Source organism: Equus quagga, chromosome 7 (genome assembly GCF_021613505.1).
Source record: "Equus quagga isolate Etosha38 chromosome 7, UCLA_HA_Equagga_1.0, whole genome shotgun sequence".
In the NCBI taxonomy this organism is placed as follows: Eukaryota; Metazoa; Chordata; class Mammalia; order Perissodactyla; family Equidae; genus Equus; species Equus quagga.
The window spans coordinates 38941896-38962638 of NC_060273.1; the positions used below are offsets into that span (position 1 = coordinate 38941896).

General features: G+C 58.0%; 2 protein-coding genes across 3 annotated transcripts; one reads left to right on the plus strand and one right to left on the minus strand.

Moving 5' to 3' along the window:
• Positions 1 to 230: 230 nt before the first annotated feature.
• On the plus strand, positions 231 to 10455 carry ORAI2 (ORAI calcium release-activated calcium modulator 2). Of its 2 annotated transcripts, none has more exons than XM_046668406.1 (3): positions 231 to 363; positions 3975 to 4212; positions 8177 to 10455. In XM_046668406.1, the coding sequence occupies exons 2-3, from the start codon at positions 3988 to 3990 to the stop codon at positions 8714 to 8716; spliced, it is 765 nt and encodes a 254-aa protein (XP_046524362.1). In that variant the 5' UTR covers positions 231 to 363; positions 3975 to 3987; the 3' UTR covers positions 8717 to 10455. The 2 variants fall into 2 exon arrangements, with proteins under 2 accessions (XP_046524362.1, XP_046524361.1); XM_046668405.1 differs by having other exon boundaries at positions 266 to 363; positions 3927 to 4212.
• Positions 10456 to 14928: 4473 nt separating this feature from the next.
• Positions 14929 to 20701, minus strand: ALKBH4 (alkB homolog 4, lysine demethylase). The gene is made up of 6 exons (XM_046667749.1): positions 20636 to 20701; positions 18468 to 18665; positions 18307 to 18343; positions 18150 to 18222; positions 16984 to 17020; positions 14929 to 15516 (listed from the first exon to the last, which is right to left on the minus strand). The coding sequence occupies exons 1-6, from the start codon at positions 20699 to 20701 to the stop codon at positions 14929 to 14931; spliced, it is 999 nt and encodes a 332-aa protein (XP_046523705.1).
• Positions 20702 to 20743: the final 42 nt, after the last annotated feature.

Consider the following 20743-nt stretch of genomic DNA (forward strand, 5'->3'; position numbering starts at 1 on the left):
GCAACCCTGGGGTGCTCCCGCCACGCAGCAGGGACCCCCAGGTCCCCCCGGGAGGGGCCGCGAGCTCCGCCTCTCCCGCATCGCCGGGTCACGTGGCCCGCAGCTCCCCCGCGGGCCGGTCACGTGACGGCGGCGCGCCGTTGCCGTGGCAGCGGCTGCGGCTGGCCGGCGGGGGCGGGGCAGCCGGTGGGGGCGGGGCCGGGGGGGACCCCGCGGGCCGGGCGGAAAGAGGGAGGGGGCCGCGCTCGGCGCCCCGGCCGGGCCACAGGGCCACGGGGCAGCCGGGCCGCACGGCCACGCCAGCGCCGCCTGCCGCGAGCCGGAGCCCGAGCCGGAGCCGGGCGGGGCGGGCAGGGCAGCTCGGTGAGTGCTCGCCGCGGGGCGTCTGGCGCGGGGAGCGGGATGGCACTGGGAGGCTCTGCGGGGGAGGGGACCGGCTTTCTCCCGGGCAGGCTTGAGGTGGGACGGCTGCGGGGTCGGGGGACGGCCAGGGGATCCCATCCCCGCGGGATCCCCGGGCGGGGTGCGGCGCCCAGAAGTCTCCGAGGTCGGAGCGCGGGTCCAGTCCGGGTCCTGCGGCCGCTGGGGCTTCCCAGGGGAAGGGACAGAGATGCAGTGGACGCCGCTGGGAGACCCTTGTCGGGGCTGCTGGGCCCCCGCCTCGCGCCGGCGCGACGAAGACAGTCAGAAACAGACGTTTCTGCGTGGCACTCGCCATTGCTCGTGCCCCAGATGTTTAAAGGAAATTAAGACAGGCAAACCCCAAAACCCACCCCTGGGAATGTTTCAAACAGGCCGGCCAAGGACAGTTGCTAATCTTTAGAGAAGGGGTCACCCGTTACCCTCCTAGACCTCTGTTCTCTGACTGCTTCCTATTTAAAAAAAAAAAAGACCCACAAGGTTCAGCCAGGACAGCATCGTTTGGAGCCTCTGCCACCTGACAGAAATGTCGGGCTCCGTCTGGCCCCCCCTCCCCCATCCCCCCTTCCGAGCCTTGAAGTGAAAAGAGCAGCCTCTGCCCCTCCCGGAACAGGAGGAGGAGTACAAGGTAGGCCGCTGGGGCTGGTCAGGATGGATTTGAATCCCGTCCAGGCTGCTCCCTCTGCAGGATGTGGCTTCTCTTTCTTCTGGACCCACAGGCCTGCCTCAATGCCCAGCTCTAAGCAGGCAGACAGCCCTTCCTTCCCTCCCCCTGCCAGTCTGAGGACATCTGCAGCTCCGCTCTCCACCCTCGAACTTGAGCCCAGCCACGCTCACTGACGGCCCCTGGGCTTCCCTCCTCTTTGCTCCAGACATGCCTTCATCCTTTTGGAGGCCACCAGGCCCTCCCCCACCTCCAGTCAGCTAACCATTTCAGTGGGCGCACAGAGCAGGCTCACCCCAGACTGTTCCCCTCACCGACTCCTTCCACACCCCGCGGCCGGGCACCGCCAGAGAAAGTCCAGCACAGTCCGACTGTCTGGGCTGCCCTGGGCTCCACATACTCCCTGCATCCTGTCTTTCAGCCCCTTTACCCTTGACCCTCACGGCAGCCAGCCTCCCTGCCATGTCCCCCTGCCTCTCAGAACCCTCCCATGCACACAACATCTTGTTTTGAGGGAGAGCCCCTCGTTGCCAGTGCTGCCTTCACCGCCTACGTCCTCGTCCCCTATATCCTTGCTCCCTAGCAGGCATCTCCTCCTTGCCCAAGGTGGAGGCAGCCAGCCAGCCCCTCTGCTCCCTAGGCCCTTCTCCCCACCTCCACTAAAGCAGAATTTAGCTCACTGGATGAGAATCACCCCCTTACCTTGCTCCCGCAGTGGAGCCTCACCTCTTTCATCGTTGATGCCTAAGTACCAAATGCAGTTTTACTTTGGGGTCCAGTAACCATCTGTTGGATGCGAGATGGAGAGATGGATACTCGGGGCAAAGGTGGTACCTTTCACCCCTCCACACGCCATATACTGCCTTCCTCATACCTGTAGTCTCGCTTCTGTGACATGTGAAAAAAAAAAAGAGAGAAAGCCCATTTCCATCTGCTATTCTGAATTATTTCGAGCTACCCAACACATTGGTTAGTGAGCAGCATTTCTGAATTCTCCCCAAGGGACGGGGCGTTCCAGTGATCGAAGTGCTTGAAAGCTGTGCTGCTGGCTGCAGGTGTGGGCAAGGGGTTAGTGACCCAGGCTCCCAAGTCAGCATTCCTATAAATGACCTAGGAATTGGCATCCCCTGGCAGAAAGAGAAGAGCGCAGAACTGTTCCCTGGGGATCCTGTTGGCCAGTAAAAGCTGTGCCTCTGAAGCCTGGCGGAGAACAGAGGAAGGCACCCCAAAAGAGAGAGCTTTTCCCCTCCTGTGGGAAGGACCCCTTCCCATAGAGCCCTTTTAGAGAGTGCCATGAATGGATTCATTTGGGGCATTTCCTCAGCCTGGTAAATACCCTCACCACCACCCCTCAGCCACCTCCAGCCATGCTCCCTAGGACGTAGAAACGCTGATCTGTTTGTAACAGCCTTAAGTAGGCTTTTCATGAGGCCTATGCGGGCCTGAGCATACAAGTTGATATCTGATGCCAAGTGAGCTGTGAGGTGCCTGTGCCCTTGAATCCTGCCCTGCACATTAATTAGAGCCGATCCTGGAGAGCTGCTGCTCGGGTGGCCCTTGGGGCCACAGGACACCACCAATCCTCTATTTGGATTAGTGGAGATTTGGGTTTAAATTCACAAATCTCAACAGATCAGTCCTTCTGATCTTGATTCCGTGTTATTGTCAGACCAGCTGTCTAGCTGGGATGACTCCTGGGGTCTCCAGTCTCCATTTCTTTTTTTTTTTTTTTTTTTGAGGAAGATTAGCCCTGAGCTAACATCTGCTGCCAATCCTCCTCTTTTTGTTGAGGAAGACTGGCCCTGAGCTAACATCCGTGCCCATCTTCCTCCACTTTATGTGTGGGATGCTGCCACAGTATGGCTTGACAAGCGGTTTGTAGGTCTGCACCCGGGATCCGAACTGGCAAACCCTGTGTCGCTGAAGCGGAACATGTGAATTTAACTGCTGCGCCAGGGCGCTTGCCCCCCCATTTCTCCATAAAACGTGTTCATGTCAGTTGGTGGATTTAGTTTTTCGTTTTGCTGAAGGCTTCCGTTGCAGCCTAGATGTGGCTTCACTGTGGTTCTACAAACCAAGTATTTTTTGGGTGAACCATGCCGATGACAGTCTAAGCTGGATTTGAGAAACGAGCGGCTACTTGGGAATGTTTGTTTTGTGGTTGGCGCCTGAACATCGAAAAGCAGTTCTGAGTCTTCAAGTCCATTGTCTTGTTCAGGAGCCCTATGTTGGGTGGGGATGTCTCTGTTTGGGGATGAGTGAGGTCACAAAGGTCAGAGGTCATGCTCAGGATCACACAGTCGGGTCAAATCCAGGTTTGGTAAGTTTAGCTCCTAGGATCTTTCCTTTTTTTTTTTTAAAGATCAGCACCTGAGCTAACGTCTGTTGCCAGTCTTTTTTTTTTTTCTTCTTCTCCCCGAAGCCCCCCCAGTACATAGTTGTATACTGTAGTTGCAGGTCCTTCTAGTTGTGCACCTAGGATCTTTCTAAAGGCTGCAGCTCCCTGTTCCCTGAAGGCAGGTGCGAACCAGAGGATGCCTTAGATGCTTTTGGCCCACCTTGGGATTCCATTCCCCCGCCAGCCACACTTGATTGGAGCCTCTCTGAGCACTGGGATGGGAGGCCGGAGTCCAGCGTTTGGAACAGCGTTGGACACTGCGGTGGTTCCTGGAAATGCACTCCTGACCCTCCCCTCCTGCAGATAGTTCGCACATTCCCGTGTGGGGACGGCCTCGGAGACCAGGGCCCCACGCTTGCTACCGCTGGACTGCATGGTCCTGGCACAGGGGCTATGCAGCAGACCCCAGGGAAGGTTAAGGGTCTTGGGTTCTGGCTTTTCCAGGCCCCGGGAACCCTGTGGGAGGCCTGAGTGTGTCTCTCCCGCCCCCAGTCTGGCTCCCACCATGAGCGCCGAGCTCAACGTGCCTGTGGACCCCTCCACTCCTGCCTGCTCCGAGCCAGGCCACAAGGGCATGGATTACCGGGACTGGGTTCGCCGCAGCTACCTGGAGCTGGTCACCTCCAACCACCACTCGGTGCAGGCCCTGTCCTGGAGGAAGCTCTACCTGAGCAGGGCCAAGCTGAAGGCCTCCAGCCGCACCTCCGCCCTCCTCTCGGGCTTCGCCATGGTGAGTGCAGGCGCGCAGGGGGACGGCAGCCCGCCCGAGGGGCCTCTGCCGATCCAGATCCTGCCGTGCTGCGGGAAGCAAAGCACGCTCTCTGGGCCCCACTGGCAGCCAGGATGGACGGTTAGGAAGCGCCCCCAGGTCCCAGCTCCTCCAGGGAGACTGCTCTGTCAACTAGAGGGCTTTCCTGGCAGATCCAAGGGAGTCCCCGAGCTCAGAGCCTGCAGGAAGCCCCACTCTCACGTTCACAGCAAGTATTTCCCTGACAAGGAAGTGGGGGGGCTAATGAAAATAGCTACAGTGTACAGGGCTTCCTGGAGAAAAGCGCCCACATCTGCCCATCTCAGGCGCCAGCCGAGGGTTTGGAAATTGAGGGATTTGAGCAGGAAGTGTGGGATGGATTGGGGTTTGCTCAGTTTAGCCCAGCTGGGGACGCAGATGTTCCCCAAAGGTGGCCTCCAGGGTGACGGCGCAGAGCCTTGGGCCTGGCTCCCGGCTGCCTCTTTGGCTTTCCTTCTGAGTCATCCCCAGGACAGGAGTCCGTCTCGGGCACGTCTCTGGTTGACCCACATCCCTTCAGGGAGTTGTCCCGGAGGGAGAACACAGCTGCAGCCACCCGCTTTCTCCGTTGTTGCTCAGAGGTCCTGGAAGCAAATATTTTTTTTGATGTAAAAACAATTTGCATTTTCCCCTAGCCGAGCTCCTCAGTTGTCAAATTGGAATGCGGAAAATAAAAAGCTGTTAGAGCAAGCCACTGTGGCCACTCCTGCGGCGAGGGCCTGCCTGGTCATCGGGTGGCCCACCCTTGGAGAAATGAGACACCACAAAGTCAGTGCATGACTTCATCCGGGAGGGCCGAGGTCACCAACTTGGAGGGCAGTAAATGCGGGTTTAGGTCTGTAGTTTAAAGCAAAGCCTTAAATAGCTGTTGCGTTTTACTTTTTCTTAACATAATTACAAACCGTATGATCATGTGGTGTCCAAGTTTGGCTCGTAGCAGTTTTCTTCCCATGTTTCAGTCACGTTAAAAAGACAGAATATTTTCTCAGACTTCACGTTAAGGAATATGTGTGAGAAGTTTAGACATCGCTGTTTAAATCAGAAGGACTATAGTATTGCATTAAATTTTCCTGGCCTATACTTATTATTATTTTTAACTTTGGGAAACTAACTCCAAGCAGTGTCGCATGATGTAATTGCCGCGAGAGGCTCTCCTCTCCAAGTCACTTCCTGTCGGCAGCCGTCTCGTTAGACCTCGGCCTTCCGAACATTTGGGTTTCCAAATTTGAGGAAGCTCCACTGTTTTCCAGCCAACGAAAAGCTCACCCAAGCTGAAGGCTTCAAAACCACAAAAATTTGAAAACAAGCCTGTGAACAAAGTTAGAAAACAAAGGGTGAATCTGGAGGAGTCGTTTGAGACAGAAGGGCAGCCACAGGGCCGCGAAGCGGTCTTAGAGTGAGAGCCGGGTGGGAAACTCCGGATGCCACCCCAGAGCTGTGTGTCGCCCTCTCCAGTAATAATTCACTCCTCCAGCGTTTATGGAGTATTGCCTCGGTACTAACAAGTGCTTCCTTAAGCAGTCTGGGGATACATTTCAGAAGCCACACAGTGCCCCTGCCCTCTCTTCTAGAAGGTTCCGCTCAGGGAGGCTGCCCCCCCCAACGTGTACCCGAGATTCAGCCGAAACAGTGAAAACTGGGAAGCCACGCAACCGAGCCCAGGGGTGGGGCGAGCAGCACCGTGCCTCCTGGGTTAGATTAATGTGCACCATTGAATCAGATAATTATTCAGACTGGAGAAAGGAGTGACAAGTACGGACCCACAGCATTTCAGCAATGGAAGCCATAGCTGAGGGCAGGGACCTGGAGAAGCCGTCGGGCAGTTTGCTGGGCGGAGCCCCTCTTTCTATTCTGCATGCCCTGATTAGCATTGCAAAGCTGTGCCTTTGTCCAACAAGCGCTATGGCTGACCTCAAGCATATTCCTCCTTGTTTATCCTTCCCCTGAGGCAGAGAACCACTGATCCGAGGCCCCCTAGTAAGATCTTTGCAGAAACACACTGGAAAATGCCCTTTTGGCCTTTTCTCTCTTGAGGTGGACAAAACTGCTTTCCCTGTAGGCCTTTTAATCATCTTTGTTTATCTCCGTGCCCTCTGCGGTTTCCAACATCCTTTTTTTGGGCCATATCCTTTGTGGTAACGAGAGCCTACCCAGGCCACAGGGGCACTGAGAAAAGATCACCCCTCAACTCGTGTCGGATGGCCACTGTCTTTTTGGAGCAATAATCGCTGCTGAGTTTTTCTCTTCGGCTGTGGTCCACTAGGACTGCCATATCTTCTTTTTATTTTCCAAAAGGTCCAGCTCCACTGAGGGGATGAGGTTCTCGCTCTAGGAGGCGGTAGTTGCTAGAAGAAGTTGTGAAATCTTTCTTGTAAATTTTCAAAAACAAGGACGGCCCAGATCTAGGAGGCAAACACAATGGGTGTAAAAGCCTCGCTCTAGCTTCCCTCTTTCTGCCTCCCCGCCCCCTTTCTTTGACTGGTCTGGTTTCTTACCTTTGGGTGACTGAGAAGGCCTTTGGTGAGCCCCAGAGTGCTTGCTGGGTCTGGACCAAACCCTCCCCTGGGGAGGGCCACAGTGCTGGGGTGCGGTGCTGGGCCGGGGTGGGGAAGGCAGAGCGGGGTGGGAGGAGCCATTCTGAAGGGACTGGGTCTAACCTGGGGAATCGTGGAGGGGCGTGTTGCCTAGTCTGTAGTTTGAAAGCCCCTTAGGGTTGTGGTGAGCAGCTCCCGCCTTAATGGCTATAGACAGTCGCTGCTACAGAGAGAAGCTGGGCTTCTGGTTCTCCCCGTGGGCCTTTTTACCCCTTGCATTAAAAAAAAAATTATTTTATCAGTTAATACATGCACGTAGTTTACAAATTAAGCACAGGTGCTGCTAAAGGGCTTATAACAAACCCCAGCAGCCCGTGTTTCCCACCCCCTGGAGGCAGCCCCTTGCAGCTCCTTCAGTCTGCCCGGCTCCAAATAACATTTGGAGACTGCTGTGTCTTGGTTTGTCCATTTCAGACATTCCCTGTTGGCATCTTGTGACTGTGGTCAATGATTCAGTTTGCTTTCCCACCCCAGCCCCCTTCCCCCAGCTTCCCTCCTCACCCTTGTCCTCATTGATATCACCATTCCTGGCCTTTAGGATGTGGGTTTTTCTCCCTTCAGCTCTGGGTCTCAGCTGAGACATGCACCCTGTGGCCTGTGTGAGGCTGTCCAGGTAGGCAGCTCTGAGCCTGGGGGCCATCAGGAGCCTCGGGTTTTTGGTTTTTTGGGGTTTTTTTTGAGGAAGATTAGCCCTGAGCTAACTGCTACCAATCTTCCTCTTTTGCTGAGGAAGCCTGGCCCTGAGCTAACATCTGTGCCCATCTTCCTCTACTTTATACATGGGACACCTACCACAGCATGGCTTTTGCCAAGTGGTGCCATGTCTGCACCCGGGATCCGAACCGGCGGACCCCAGGCTGCCGAGAAGTTGAACGTGCGAACTTAACCGCTGTGCCACTGGGCCGGCCCCAGGAGCCTCAGTTTTTATTTTACCTTTTGAAAGGTCAGTTTTTGTTTTTTGAAAAATAGCAGGGATCTTGCAGCTAAGCCACACTGCAGCCTGGCTCCGATGTCACCAGCAAAGCTGCATGTTCCCGGGGAAGTGTGGCCTCTGCCCTGGGTCGTAGCTTGGCACCCAGATACACCCAGACTCTGTGTCTGCAAAGGCCCCCAGAGGGTGGCCCCCCTACCCCCCTGTGCTTCTTTAGTCTCTTCTGGACTTTTTTAGATTTGTCCTTGGTGAGATCCTCTTTAACTCATTAGAAAAAGGGAAAGTTCGAAGTGGTTGAACAGTGAGGCCGGGAACGCGCTGAGTCCCGCGGGCAAGTCAGGGGGGCCCGGCCCGGCCCAGCAGCGCCCGCTCTGCCTTGCAGGTGGCCATGGTGGAGGTGCAGTTGGAGACGCAGTACCAGTACCCGCGGCCGCTGCTCATCGCCTTCAGTGCCTGTACCACGGTGCTGGTGGCCGTGCACCTCTTCGCCCTGCTCATCAGCACGTGCATCCTGCCCAACGTGGAGGCCGTGAGCAACATCCACAACCTCAACTCCATCAGCGAGTCCCCGCACGAGCGCATGCACCCCTACATCGAGCTGGCCTGGGGCTTCTCCACCGTGCTGGGCATCCTGCTCTTCCTGGCCGAGGTGGTGCTGCTCTGCTGGATCAAGTTCCTGCCGGTGGACGCGCGCCATCAGCCCGGACACCCGGCCGGCCCCGGCGGCCACACGGGCTGGCAGGCAGCCCTTGTGTCCACCATCATCATGGTGCCCGTGGGCCTCATCTTCGTGGTCTTCACCATCCACTTCTACCGCTCGCTGGTGCGCCACAAAACTGAACGGCACAACCGGGAGATCGAGGAGCTGCACAAGCTCAAGGTCCAGCTGGACGGGCACGAGCGCAGCCTGCAGGTGGTGTGAGGCGCCGCCGCGCGGCCTGAGGGCCCCACGCCAGGCCGAGCCCGGGTCGCCTGCGATTTGGAGAATTTCGAAACTGCAGATTGCTAAGGAGGCTGCCTAGACACTGCCAGATCGTTCAAGACCAAAGTTTGACTCCTGTCTTCATGCTATAAAACCTGGATTTTCCCTTAGAAAAAGGAAATCTTTAATTAAATGAGAGACTGTTGCAAAGAGCTTAGGGGAAAGATAAGCCGAGTCTTTGGCCCTGGGGATTTCCTGCAGGGCTCCGAGCAGCCCCCAGCAGTCAAGGGCAATCTCAGAGACATGGACTGGGTGGCCAGCGGGTGCAGAGGCCCAGAGGCTCGGGGCAGGGCCGTGAGTCCAGGGAACGGATTGCCCTGTGACACCCAAGGTGGGTTTTGTGGTGGTCGGGTGGCACATCTGATGGTACCAGCTTGCTGAGATTAGATGGGGCACAGGATCACAGTTTGACCTGGAGCTTCCCTCCCCTGTCCTGGAGGGAGTTGGGTGGCCTGGCTTGTGGGACAGGGCAGGAGCCTGGGACCCATGTCAGCCCAGCAGGTGCGGGGCTCCAGTAGGCAGCAGACTTGTCAGACCCCAGGGAGACGGGGAGACTTGCAAGGTAGAGGCCTGGCAGAGTGCAGACTTGTCTGTGCACGTCCCGTGTGAGATGCCCGCTTGAGGAGGCTGTTAACTGGGGGGTGCTCCCCACAAGGCTCAAATTCTCTCTTCTCAGCCAGCCTAGAGCCCTGGTCATGTAGACCCACTGGGGCCACCAGGATGGGAAAGGGCCCACAGTCCAGAGGCTTCCGTCTCTTGGCCCCAGAATGTCCTCTGAGCCTGAGTCAGCTGCCCCTCTGAGCTGTGGCTGCAGAAGGCCAGGGGCACCTGCTCAGGCAGCAGAGCCGGCTCATCTTTCTGATACCCGTGGTCCCAGCCGTGGGACGGGGCAGCCTGGGGGACTTCCTGTCTGGACAAGGCTGTTGGCCTGGCCTGGTCTGTGTGTGGTGGAGCCCAGGGCCAGCCCTGGCAAATGCAGGTCCTGCTCACAATGATGTGGAACAACCACAGGGAAGGCAAGAGCCCACATAGTGCCCCACACCTGGGCCCCCCGGGCCTCGCAGCCAAATGCAGGGCCCAGTCCACACGTTTACACAGCCATGCGCATGTGGGTTCTGGTGTTTTCACTCGGGCATCGGGGAGACCTGAGCCCAGGTTCTTTGGCTGTACACACTTATGCTACAGCCCAGCCTGGGTGTGAGCACTCTGCACCCTGAGCTGCTCTGAAAAACCACCTTTACCACATTGGCCAGCAGCCACCTGGAGGGAGGCCCTTTCTTCTGTTTTCCTAAGTAGTATTGGACTTCGTGCTCTGATGGCCTTTCTCTTGACAGCTTACTATGTCTGTGGGGTCTGGGTTGCCTGTGCCAAGAAATCCAGGCTGGCCTGGCTGAGGTTTCTGGGAATGTGACACACTGTTGCTCACAGAAACCCTAACACGTGACTCTGAAATGCTGAGGGCCCCTGGGAGCTGTGCTCAGAATCCCCAGTGCAAGTCGTGACATTTACGGGGAGCCCAGGCAGCATGTCTCGTGGGGCCAGAGAAGAGCCCTGGCATCTTCTGAAGGGAGAAGGGTGTGTCCCTTGCATCTTCTGCAGGCGTCTGTCGTGACTTGCTTGCTCTCTAGCGCATGCCCATTTTGTCCCGGAGCCTTATTAAAAAGGCTTGTCTGGTTTAATATGTGTTTGCTTTGTAAAGAATGTCAGCATCACTGCAAGACAGCTACTTGGTGTCCTGGCAGGGACAAGACAGGCTGGTTCCTCCCCACAGCTGGGAGGGGACAGCAGGCCCTTCCTCTGGCCTGAGCCTTTTGAAAGGGGCTGTGCTGGGTCCGTTCCCACTGCCCACTTTCCTGGGCCATCTGGTGCCCCTGTCCCAGGTGTGTCAGCCTCACGGAGTGCCACGCTTCCCAGACCGTGGGAAGCATCCCATCAGGGCCAGCTGGGGGCCATTTGTTACATCTGGTCCATGGGCAGAGCTTTTGGCCTGGCCCGGGCAGCATCAGGGTCAGCTCGGTGCCCAAGGACAGTGCCACGTGTAGGAAAGATGCCACATACCCCGTTTTTAACTCCGATTAGGAGAATAACGTTCCTGTGATTTCCTGTTCTCTTTTGTCCAGAGGGCTCTCCCAGCTCCAGCCTTTCTAGTTCCCAGCGGCATGGGGCAAAGGGCATTTTTACGGGAACAGAGGTGACCGTGGTCTGGGGACTGGTGGAGGGCGGCAACCTCAGGGCAGCCCGAGCTTGTCGGGAGACAGGATGAGCTGCAGTCTGAACAACTCAGCAGGCGGTTTGGGAGAGGGAGAAAGCAAATTACAGGCCAGAAGTTCAGTTTCTGGAGGTTTCGCCTGATGACCAAGTGCTCCGAGTACAGGGCCTCCTCTCGGTGGGGAGAGGCGCAGGGGCTGCCCTGGAGCCTGCTCGGGCTTGCCCTCTCCCCTCCAGCACAGCCTCCTGGTGCTCACGGCACAGACGCCGCCGAGGCGGAGCCCTCTCCAAAGTGGAACACCGGCTCCATTTAGGATCCGACCAGAAGGTTCAAAACTCATGTTTCTATTTTAGAAACTGCAAAGGCAGAATGTACTTTAGTGTCTTCTAGGAAGGTCTGTTGAGGACGAAACCGCGTGGGCCTGAGTGGATGGAGTTCACCTGCCCCTAACCCATCCTGTGCTGATCGATTATGCGTGACATGGTGTACGTCACGTCCGGTGCGCACACCCTGTCCCGTGTATGGGTTTTGGAGACAGTTGCCCTGGATCGAACTGAATAAACAAGTAAAGCTAAGAAACGCGCTTGTGCTCTTGGTGGAGGTCGTGGAGGCCCCAGTTCTTCCCTGGTGTCTGCCGCATCCTCGGTGACAGATGGCTTCTGCTGAGGCCCTCCTGCTCCTCCTAACATTGCTGGTCACCAGCCGGTGTCCTAACAGACTCCCCAGGCTAGGGGTTGGGGGGGAGAGGTGGACTGTGGAATGGACTGCAGGGCACTCAGACCCAGACATGCCGAGGTCTCCCAGGTGGGACCCCCAGATCTGAGTGCCTCTGCCTGCCGCTCCCTTCCCGAGGGAGGCTCTCCTGTCCCAGAAACATGGCAAGGGGCAGCCCATGTGTGGCGGAGCGCCACCAGAGCCCCTCTGGACAGGGCGACTTGAAGGCCCCCACACCCTCCTGGAGGAGCCTCCAGAGCTCTGGCTTCATGGGGCCTTCTCCACCCCGGGGACCTGTGGCGCAGGGGCTGGGGTCCAGCCGGGCAGCAGGAGTGCGATCCCGCCCGCAGCCTGGTGACACTCAGGAGGAAGCTCCCAGACATTCTGTTTTGTCTTTATTTTTTCTTTTCCTCCCCAAAGCCCCCAGGTACATAGTTGTGTATTTTTAGTTGTGGGTCCTTCCAGTTGTGGCATGTGGGACGCCACCTCAGCATGACCTGACGAGCAGTGCTGTATCTGCGCCCAGGACTTGAACCAGCGAAACCCTGGGCCACCAAAGCAGAGCGCGCGAACTTAACTACTCGGCCACAGGGCTGGCCCCCACCAGACATTCTGTTTTGTGACAGTCATTCACCCACTGAGGTAGAGGCCCCCTTCTAGGGAAGAATTTCTGTCCTTTATTATTTTTAACTTCCTGGCACTTCAACCCAGAGGCTCCTAGGAATCAGGTGTGCAAAGCAGCCGGCACCACTGTATGGACAGGTTCTGCCCATCCAGGGGGCAGACCGCCTCTGCAGCCCAGGAGGACTCCCCAGGGCTCAGGAACCCGAAGATCTGGGCTCGCTACAGAGCCGTGGCCGGCAAGCCCACTCCACGGACCATTTCCCCAGTGCGCTCAGCAGCCTGCCCTGGCCAGGACCACGTACCGCCCAGCCGCTGCTCAGAGAAGCGTCAATCTTGACTTGGCTGCTTCCGGAAGGCTGCGAGGTAGGGTGCACAGAGCCCTGGGTGGGCCCCAGTGGGCAAGGTGGGACAGGAGCGAGGCCAGAGACTCCTGCTAGCCCATTTAGAACCCGCAGAACCCTCCTAGCCCCTGATGTCTGTGGGTCCCCACGCATCGCTGGGGACGGTGCAGGCAGGTTCTACACGAGTCTGCGCAGGAGTCTCCCTGGACGGAGCTCAGCCCTTCCGCCCCATGAGGAGCAGCCTGTGCCTCACCGCTACCCCCTCCCCCCCCCCCCCCCCCGCCCGCCCAACAAATAAACGGCCTGAGTTTCCTCAACATTTTTCTACAGCAGGGCAGGCTGAGGCGTGTCAGCTGAGCTCCCTGTGACTCTGGAAGAGGGAACTTCCATGTGAGCATGTCCCCGGGGGCCTGTGCCTTCTAGTCTGTCACTGCAAGAGCCTTGGAACAGGCAGACAGTCAGCACTGCATCCGCCTGGCACTTAGGGAAAGCGTGCTGAATGCAGGAATGGCCACCTGAAATACAGGGTTAGACCGCGTACCCCTCAGGCTGTGGCTCCTGGGGGCAGCCCCTCAGACCCGTCAAGGGCAGTGGCTGAAGCACCCCAGCCACCTCAGTGGGTGGCCTGAGCAGCGGATGCTCGAGTGAGACAGTGGGCACACGTGCCTGATGGTCTTCATGTAGTAGCTTCCAGGTCACAACATTGACTGTGACGTGATGGAGCACATCCCGCGGTGTCCCCTGCAGGGCCATACTGACCATCACGGCAGGGAGCACGTCCTGTGCTGTGTTCTGCATGGTTTTGAAGGGCCCACTGTCAAGCCCTCACAAGCACTGGGTGATTCCAGGGGTAACGGGCTTTGCCGAGTGGCTCCCCTAGCCTTAACAGGCCTCTCCCCAATGGGTCTGGGTGTGCAGCGTTCCCCCCAGAGCCCTCTGTCAGCAGAGCATCTTGCAGGCTCCACGCAGCAGAGCGGGCTGCTCCAAGGCCCAGCCTGTGAGGGCAGAGGCTCCCCGCTGGCCCCAGTGGAGCAGGCAGCCCGCAGCCTGCTTGGCTGCGCAGATGCAGCAGGATCGCTGGAGCTCCACCCAGCCTTGCATCCGAATGGGACCTGGAGCCGGAGCTAGAGGGCTTGCAGGGAGGTCACAGTACCTGGGAGGAAGCTGTCCTCAGCCCTCCTGCTCCGAGCAAGCTGACCCAGGGAGCGGCAGTCAAGGTGGCTGGGAGCCCAGCACCCCCGCACTGGCAGCTGGGCTCCCTCAGCCACTAGAAGCCCAAGCAGCCTCTCCACTGGGTCTGTGCAGGGTTCCCCAGCCCAAGCCAGTGGCCTGGCAGCCGCGATGCCACTCTGCAGATAGCGCACAGTGGTCAGCGGCTCCCCTACCCTGACAGCTCTCAAAAAATTCCAGAGTGACTGTGAAGACCAGTGCTGACGTGAAGCTTTCTGGGCTGTGATGGGGCCCTGCTCCCCAGAGTTTGGCTCCCAGCATGTGGCCAGTGAGCCGAGTGTACTTTGTCATAGAAGCAGCAGGAAAGAGGACTGGCCATGCAAGCCAGGGCCCACGCCACCGCCCTCAGCCTCCACGACCTGCTCCCCACCTGGCCGCAGGTGCATCAGGACAGCCACCCATCCAGAAAGTGAAGCACTTTGTGCTGTCCTGGGAGCTGAAGAGATGTTCCCCCCCCCCCCACTTTTTAACAGTATTGTGGGGGCGGGGGGGTACCCGACTCTCAGGAGAGAGTTCCCTGTCCTCATGGATCTCGCACCCCCAGGGTCAGGCACAACCAAGCAGAGCCTGACTCAGAAGCTCTCACCCGCCCTGAAGTCTGAAACAATAAAAACCTCAGATCATCTGCCAGTTCCGTTCTCCAATCCAACACGCTACCCAAATGACAGGACCACAGGTGGGACGTCGGAAAACCGTGTTAGAGGCAGATAAAGGAGAGAATGGTTTAAGTGGTGCCAACGATTTTTAAGCTCAAATTATGCCACTGCCCTCAAAATGTGACAAATTAAATAACTCGAACAAGTGGCCATGGTGCAGGTCAAAGGGGACTGACCTGAGAGACCCATCAAAACCAGTGCCCGGGCAGGGTTCCCACTGCCGTGGCCTCAGGGGGTCGTGCAGTCTCCTCTCTAAACCCAGTGAGCTGGGAAGAAAGGCCCCAGTGCCGGGCTTCCCCTCAGCCCTGGCACGTGGTCAACTCTGGCGCCGGTGGCCCCGGCCACACCCTGCGCCAGCTCCTGTCCCTGGCAGGCGGCTCACATGGGCCTCCCTTGGAAGGAGAGAGAGATTTGCAGGAGCTCCTGCCCCAGTTCTTGCTGCTTCCCGCCAGGACAGAACTCGGCCGACAGCTCCCTGAAGGTGGCGCACACGCGGCGGGCCTGGATGTGTCGCCGGTGGATGGCGTGCTTCCACTGGTGGCGCGCGGCTCCCGTGAGCACGAGCAGAGAGCGGCAGGGCAAGGGCACGGCCACCTCCACCTCCTGGCACAGGACGGACCTGCTGGGGGCCATCACACCTTCCACCAAGGCCTCTGGGAAGCCCGACGGGGCCAAGCAGAGCAGTAGGCTGCCGGGCGCCTCCCGGGACATGGACAGCACGGTGGGGGACAGGAGGTTGAGGCTCACCAGCCGCTCCCCCCACAGCCAGGCGTCGTCCAGGTGGGGGTCAATGGCCGAGCCACGCTCCGGGCAGTAGTCCAGGTTGCACTGCTCCACAGGCCGGAAGTCCTCCAGGATGGGGTAGAGGCCCATCCTCCGCACCACCTCCCGGCTGAAGCTGGGGAGGCCTCTGAAGCCAGCGGTCTTTAGCTTCTGCTTCCGAAAGTTGACTTTGGGGCCATAGTCCTGAAGGACGAGGACAAGAAAGAAGTGGAGAAACGTGTGAGTTTACAGAAACAGGATCACAGACCAGGTAGGAAGAATTCAATGACAGCAACCAAGACAAGCAAAAATTCCTGACTTCGTGGATCTGACATTCTAGCAGGAAGAGGCCAACACCAAGGAGGTGTAAATAAACGGCCAACAGCAGATAGCAGTAAATGCTAAGGAGAAAAATAAAGCAGGGAAGGGGGAGAGGAAGTGTCGAGGGGATGTCCTAGCCCAGGTACCGCAGAAAGCAGAGCCGAGACAAGGCCCGTGGGCAGGCGGCCTGTTCCAGGACGTGATGCAAAGGAGTAAGGATCTGGGAAGGATGAGCAGCGAGGGCGAGAAGGCCAACCCAAGGCAGCAGCATTGCCGGTCAGCGCTGGGCACAACTGGGCTTCAGAACCACGAGGGCGAAGAGAGCACATGACCCAGAGTTCCACTCCTAGCTACACACCCAAAGGAACTGGAAACAGGCGTCTACACAGAAACTTGCACATGAACGTTCACAGCAGCACTATTCACAACAGCCAAAAAGTGGAAACAACCCAAGTGTCCACCAACGGATGAATGGATGAACGACGTACTTCTGCACAGTGGAACATCGCTTGGCCCAAGAAAGCAGTGAGGCCCTGATGCAGCGCCAAAGTGATGAGCCCTGAAGACGTCACGCTAACTGAAAGACACCAGACGCAAGGGTCACGTCTTATATACTCGCGTTTATGTGAAACGTCCAGGACAGGCAAGTCCACAGCGACAGAAGGCGGATCAGTGGCTGCTGGGGAACAGAGGAGTGGGGAGTGACTGCCAATGGATTATCACCACCTTTGGGGTGATGAAAATGTTCTGGAACTAGGTAGTGGTGATGGTTGCACAATATGGTGAATATACTAAAAATCAAACCACTGAATTGTGCCCTTGAAGTGGGTCGATTTCATGGCAGGTAGCCGCTTTCTAAAAAACAAAAACACATCAGAGAGGAGCCTTCTGGAACACAACTCAGATTTGTAGGCTGAGCGATGAAAGAGAGGAGCGTTTATCCGCAGACTCCTGCCCCCTCGGGTGCCCCTCCTGTGGAGGGGGGCTCCGCCCAGTGGAAATGTCCTGGCCCCTCCAGGCTCTGCAGGTCGCAGAGTGCCGGGGCGAGGCAGCTCCTGCAGGCCACCCCTTGTGGCAGCAGGCAGAAGCCTGAGATGGAGTGCAGGGCGTAGAGGAGCAAAGCCCGAGTATTTAAGGAACACTGAGGAGGCTGGGTGACTGCCCTAGGCGACACGCTGAGAGCAGAAGTAGACACGAAGGGTGGGCTGGCGGCCAGTGCAGGGCCTTCCAGGGCCCTGTAAGGACTCTGCCTTTGGGCTGAGAGGGGAGGCTCTGCAGGCTCTGTGACAGAGCGGTGACTCGACTGGACAGGACATCAGCAGGGTCACTTTTCTCTCTACTGAAGCTGACCGCAAAGGGCGAGGGCTGCTGCGGGAAGCTCCTGCACCTGGGGGTGGCGATAGGGGGGTGTTCTCAGATTCGGGGTATGTTTGAAGGAAGAAAGAGCTGACAGGAACTACCAAGGAGAGACAGAGAGAAATCTGGAAAGACCCATGGCTTCCGGCCTGAGCAGGTGGAAGATGGAGCTGGCTGAGATGGGGACACTGAGGGGCTGCAGCTAGGGGCAAAGAGCCAGAGCCCGGTGCAGGGTGTGACCAAGAGAGAAGCCTGGGTGGGAGGTACGAACATGGGTGTCCCGAATACGCCAACAGCGTGCGCAGCCTCGCGCAGAGCAGCCAAGGAGCGTCCACAGAAGGGAGAGAAGAGCCCCAAGGACCGAGCCTGCGGATGGGCTGGGTTTAGGGCATGGAGGTCAGCAGTGGACGCGGGTTTTGAGAGGGTTAAGGGAGGAGAGGAATTGAAGAGATCCAACAGCTCTTGCGAAGTTCTGCTGCAGAGACAAGTGAGATGGAGCTCACCGGTAGGCTGGTGGAAAAGACCCAGCTGAGGCAAATCTGATCTCGAGGAGAGAGAGGGGAACAACGCTGGACAGTGTCTTCCGAGCAGGAGGGGACAGCATCCAGCCACAGCTGGCCAGGGGCTCAGGTAAGAGGAACAGTGTCGGCACAGCACAGGCAGCTGTGTTCTCAGGGAGGCCCGGTCATCAGCGGAGTGGGGAGTGAAAAGAGAAGGTGTGGAAGGAGAGCAGCAGAGTGAACGAGCCGGGGTGAGGGCGGTGTGTCTGCCGGAGCAGGAAAGGCCCAGCTCGAGGTAGAGAGCAGAGCTGGGGAGCCCCGCCAGCAAGCCTCAAGTGGGTGCCCAGGGGCGGGGTGGGGCTGGACTCAACCAGGGCTGTGGGTGAGGGCAAAGAGTACAACAAATGGAAGAGACAGTGTAACTGGTCATGGTATGGAAGTTGGTGAGGAAAGCTGACGGGCCGGGGAGGCAAAGAGAAAGGCAGCCTGATGGCTGGCTCGAGGTCCTTGGGGAGTGGAGGATCGCCGGAGCCCAGGAACAGAGGGAGAAGGGAGCTGTGACCCCCGACACAGGGAAAGTGCAGGATGTGGAGGCCCGATCAGCAGAACAGGTGCGAGGAGACGACAGTGATGGGGAGAGAATTTCAGACAGGAAGGCACCTGGTAGCCTTCAAGAAACCCTCCTCGATCCTTACCCCGACCATGACCGTGACAGTCACCAGCACCAGGCCAGCTAGAGAAAGGCGCGGAAAGAGCTGAGCAGCTGTCTGCTTTAGATCCCCCTTGCCAACGCACACCACTCAGCAGCCCTGCCCACCGTGCCCTGAGGTCAGGGGGCTTGCCCCTCGATGGCCCTGGGGGCCGAGGGGTGTGGCTGAGGAGGAGAGCACTGAGAGGGAGGTGAGCAAAGAGGCTCCGGACAAGGAGTCTGGAGGGGCCCAGCGGGGCGACCGTCCTCCCAGCTCTGGGCCCGCCTACCTGCTTCCTCCGTCCAGACTGTGAGGGCTTCCAGGGCTCCCGGTCCATGAGCTGCACCATCTCGGCCTCCTCCTCCCGGGTCACGAAGTCCTCTATCACCGTCACACCCGGGAAGGGGAAGGCCCAGCCTTCGAAGTCAGACTCCTCGGCCCCCACGGCCCAGCCAGTGTCAGAGTAGTAAATGAAACGGTGTGTTTTCTGCACAAGAAAGAAGGGGTCCTGGAGCCACTGGAGCCCTGCCTCAGCACACGGGTGCCCCTGAGGCCCCTCGCGAGCAGCCCCTGCCGGATGGGTCATCCTCCCCCAAAGCCACTTTGGAAGGCAGCTGGAGTCCAGAAGGAGGCAGAACCTCCTGGGAAGGGCCCTAAGCCCTCTCCTTTTTCACTTTCCTCATAACAAGGAAGAGCATCTGCATGATCATGTTTCACTCTCCAATTTACAGATGAGGCTCAGCAAAGTTAAGGAACTAGCCCGAGGCTGCACAGCCAGGAAGCAGCCTCAGATTCCACACTGTTGCCCCCTGGCAGTGGCTGTGGCTGTGGGGCATCTTCTGTCCTTCCAGCCTCTGAGGATTAAAGTGTGTGAAAGCATTCTGCCTAGACCAGGAGTTGGAGAAATATGCTACCCCTAAAGCTGAGGCCCCGGGGCTGCCCAGGGAGGGAGCGGCACACGCTGGGAGGCTGGAGGGGAGAAGCCCTTTCCAGCCGAGGCGGGGACGTTTCTGGGCCCTGCCCTATGCTGTGGCAGCCACAGGCGCTGCCTCAATTTCCCTTCGAGAAAGATCAGAATTTGCCAGTCCTCCTCGAGGAGTGCCAGCCTAACGACCTCCTGCCACAGGGCCTTCAGGACCTGCCTCAGGTTTCGAGGGGGGCCATCCTCGTCCTGGGAAGCCCCTGCCAGTGGTTCTGTCCAACACGGGACTCCCTAATGGGCAGTCTTTGCTCGGGAGCTTCCGGCTGGGTTGGCTGTGACTGTCAGATCTACAGGCAGTCTGGGGTCCTCCCTGCCCAGTGAATTCTGCTTCCTCCCCTTTATGTTCCATAGGCATTGCTACCACCCCACCCCATCCTGAACCACCATGTTCTCTCTCCTGGCACCTCACACGGGACACACTGGACATTTCACTTGTCCCCCAGCCATCAGGTTGGGAAGGTGCTACCCCCACAGAGCCTGTGTCTCCGCACCCATAGTCACGGCACTGTTCAGACTTTTGGCTTTTTTTTGGGGGGGGGGGATGAAGAAGATTGGCCCTGAGCTAACATCTGTACCAATCTTCCTCTATTTTGTATATAGGATGCTGCCCAGCATGGCTTGATGATCAGTGCCATGTACACCCAGGATCCGAACCCGTGAACTTAACTGCTATTTAAAGTTTTTAATTGTGGTAAAGTAGCACATTCTGTTTATCCATTCGTCTGTCAATGGACACTAGAGTTGCTTCCACCTTTTAGCTGTTGGCATAGTGCTGCTATGGACATGGGTTTGCAAATATCTCTTCCAGACCCCGCTGTCAGTATCTTTCGGGTATCTACCCAGAAGTGGAAGGGCTGGACCGTAGGTAATTCTACTCGTAATTTTCTGAGGAACTGCTAAACTGATCCCACAGGACCTTCCAAGCTCTTACCAGGAACACTGCCACAGTTTCTTGTCTGGCTTCCCAGCCTCCACACCTTCCTGTCCGCCCCACCCCTCCCACGATCTTTCCCAAATTCACTTGTAACTTCCTTTAAAACCCTCAGGAGCTCTCCACAGCCTCAGGACCAGTGCAGCCTTGCCAGGCCCCAGCGACAGTATCACCCCCTCACCGGAAGCATCACGCCGTCTGAGCACACGCACCTCCCCCAGGCCTTTGCCCAAGCAGTCCCCCCGCTGGAACGTCCTTGCGCAGCTCAAAGGCTCTGAGTCCTTTTTGGTTAATTAATTGCATTAATTTCCTCCTTGCCCATTTCCGTCCAAGGCCTTCTGGGGCCCTCTGCCCTGGTTTTCGGACCCTCTTCTCGTTCCGTGTCGTGTCCCCGCGGGCCCGTGAAGCTCCAAGCCCCAGATACAGGGGGCGATGTGAAGGTTTGCTGTCAGACTCCCCCGCAGCCCCAGAGGCGCGCTGTGGTCGGACTGCACCCGCGTCCCAGCCCCTTCCCGACTCCAAGCCTCCTCCTCAAAGCCCTCACCTCCTCTCCCCGCAACGCCCCACCGCGAGGGCCCCTGACACCGTTCGATCTGGGGCCCGTCTTCATGGCCAACCTGGGCCTCAGTTTCCCCATATGAAGAGCGGAGCC

What these genes read in the sequence shown, in the direction of transcription:
- ORAI2 (XM_046668406.1), top strand. Translation starts at nt 3,988, where the DNA reads ATGAGCGCCGAGCTCAACGTGCCTGTGGACCCCTCCACTCCTGCCTGC. An exon ending in TCCTCTCGGGCTTCGCCATG is followed by an intron (nt 4,213 to 8,176) that starts GTGAGTGCAGGC and finishes TCTGCCTTGCAG; the next exon opens with GTGGCCATGGTGGAGGTGCA.
- ALKBH4 (XM_046667749.1), bottom strand. Translation starts at nt 20,701, where the DNA reads ATGAAGACGGGCCCCAGATCGAACGGTGTCAGGGGCCCTCGCGGTGGG. An exon ending in AGTCTGGACGGAGGAAGCAG is followed by an intron (nt 18,344 to 18,467) that starts GTAGGCGGGCCC and finishes CTCGGCCCCCAG; the next exon opens with GGCCATCGAGGGGCAAGCCC. An exon ending in AGCAGCCCTCGCCCTTTGCG is followed by an intron (nt 15,517 to 16,983) that starts GTCAGCTTCAGT and finishes CTCGTCCTTCAG; the next exon opens with GACTATGGCCCCAAAGTCAA.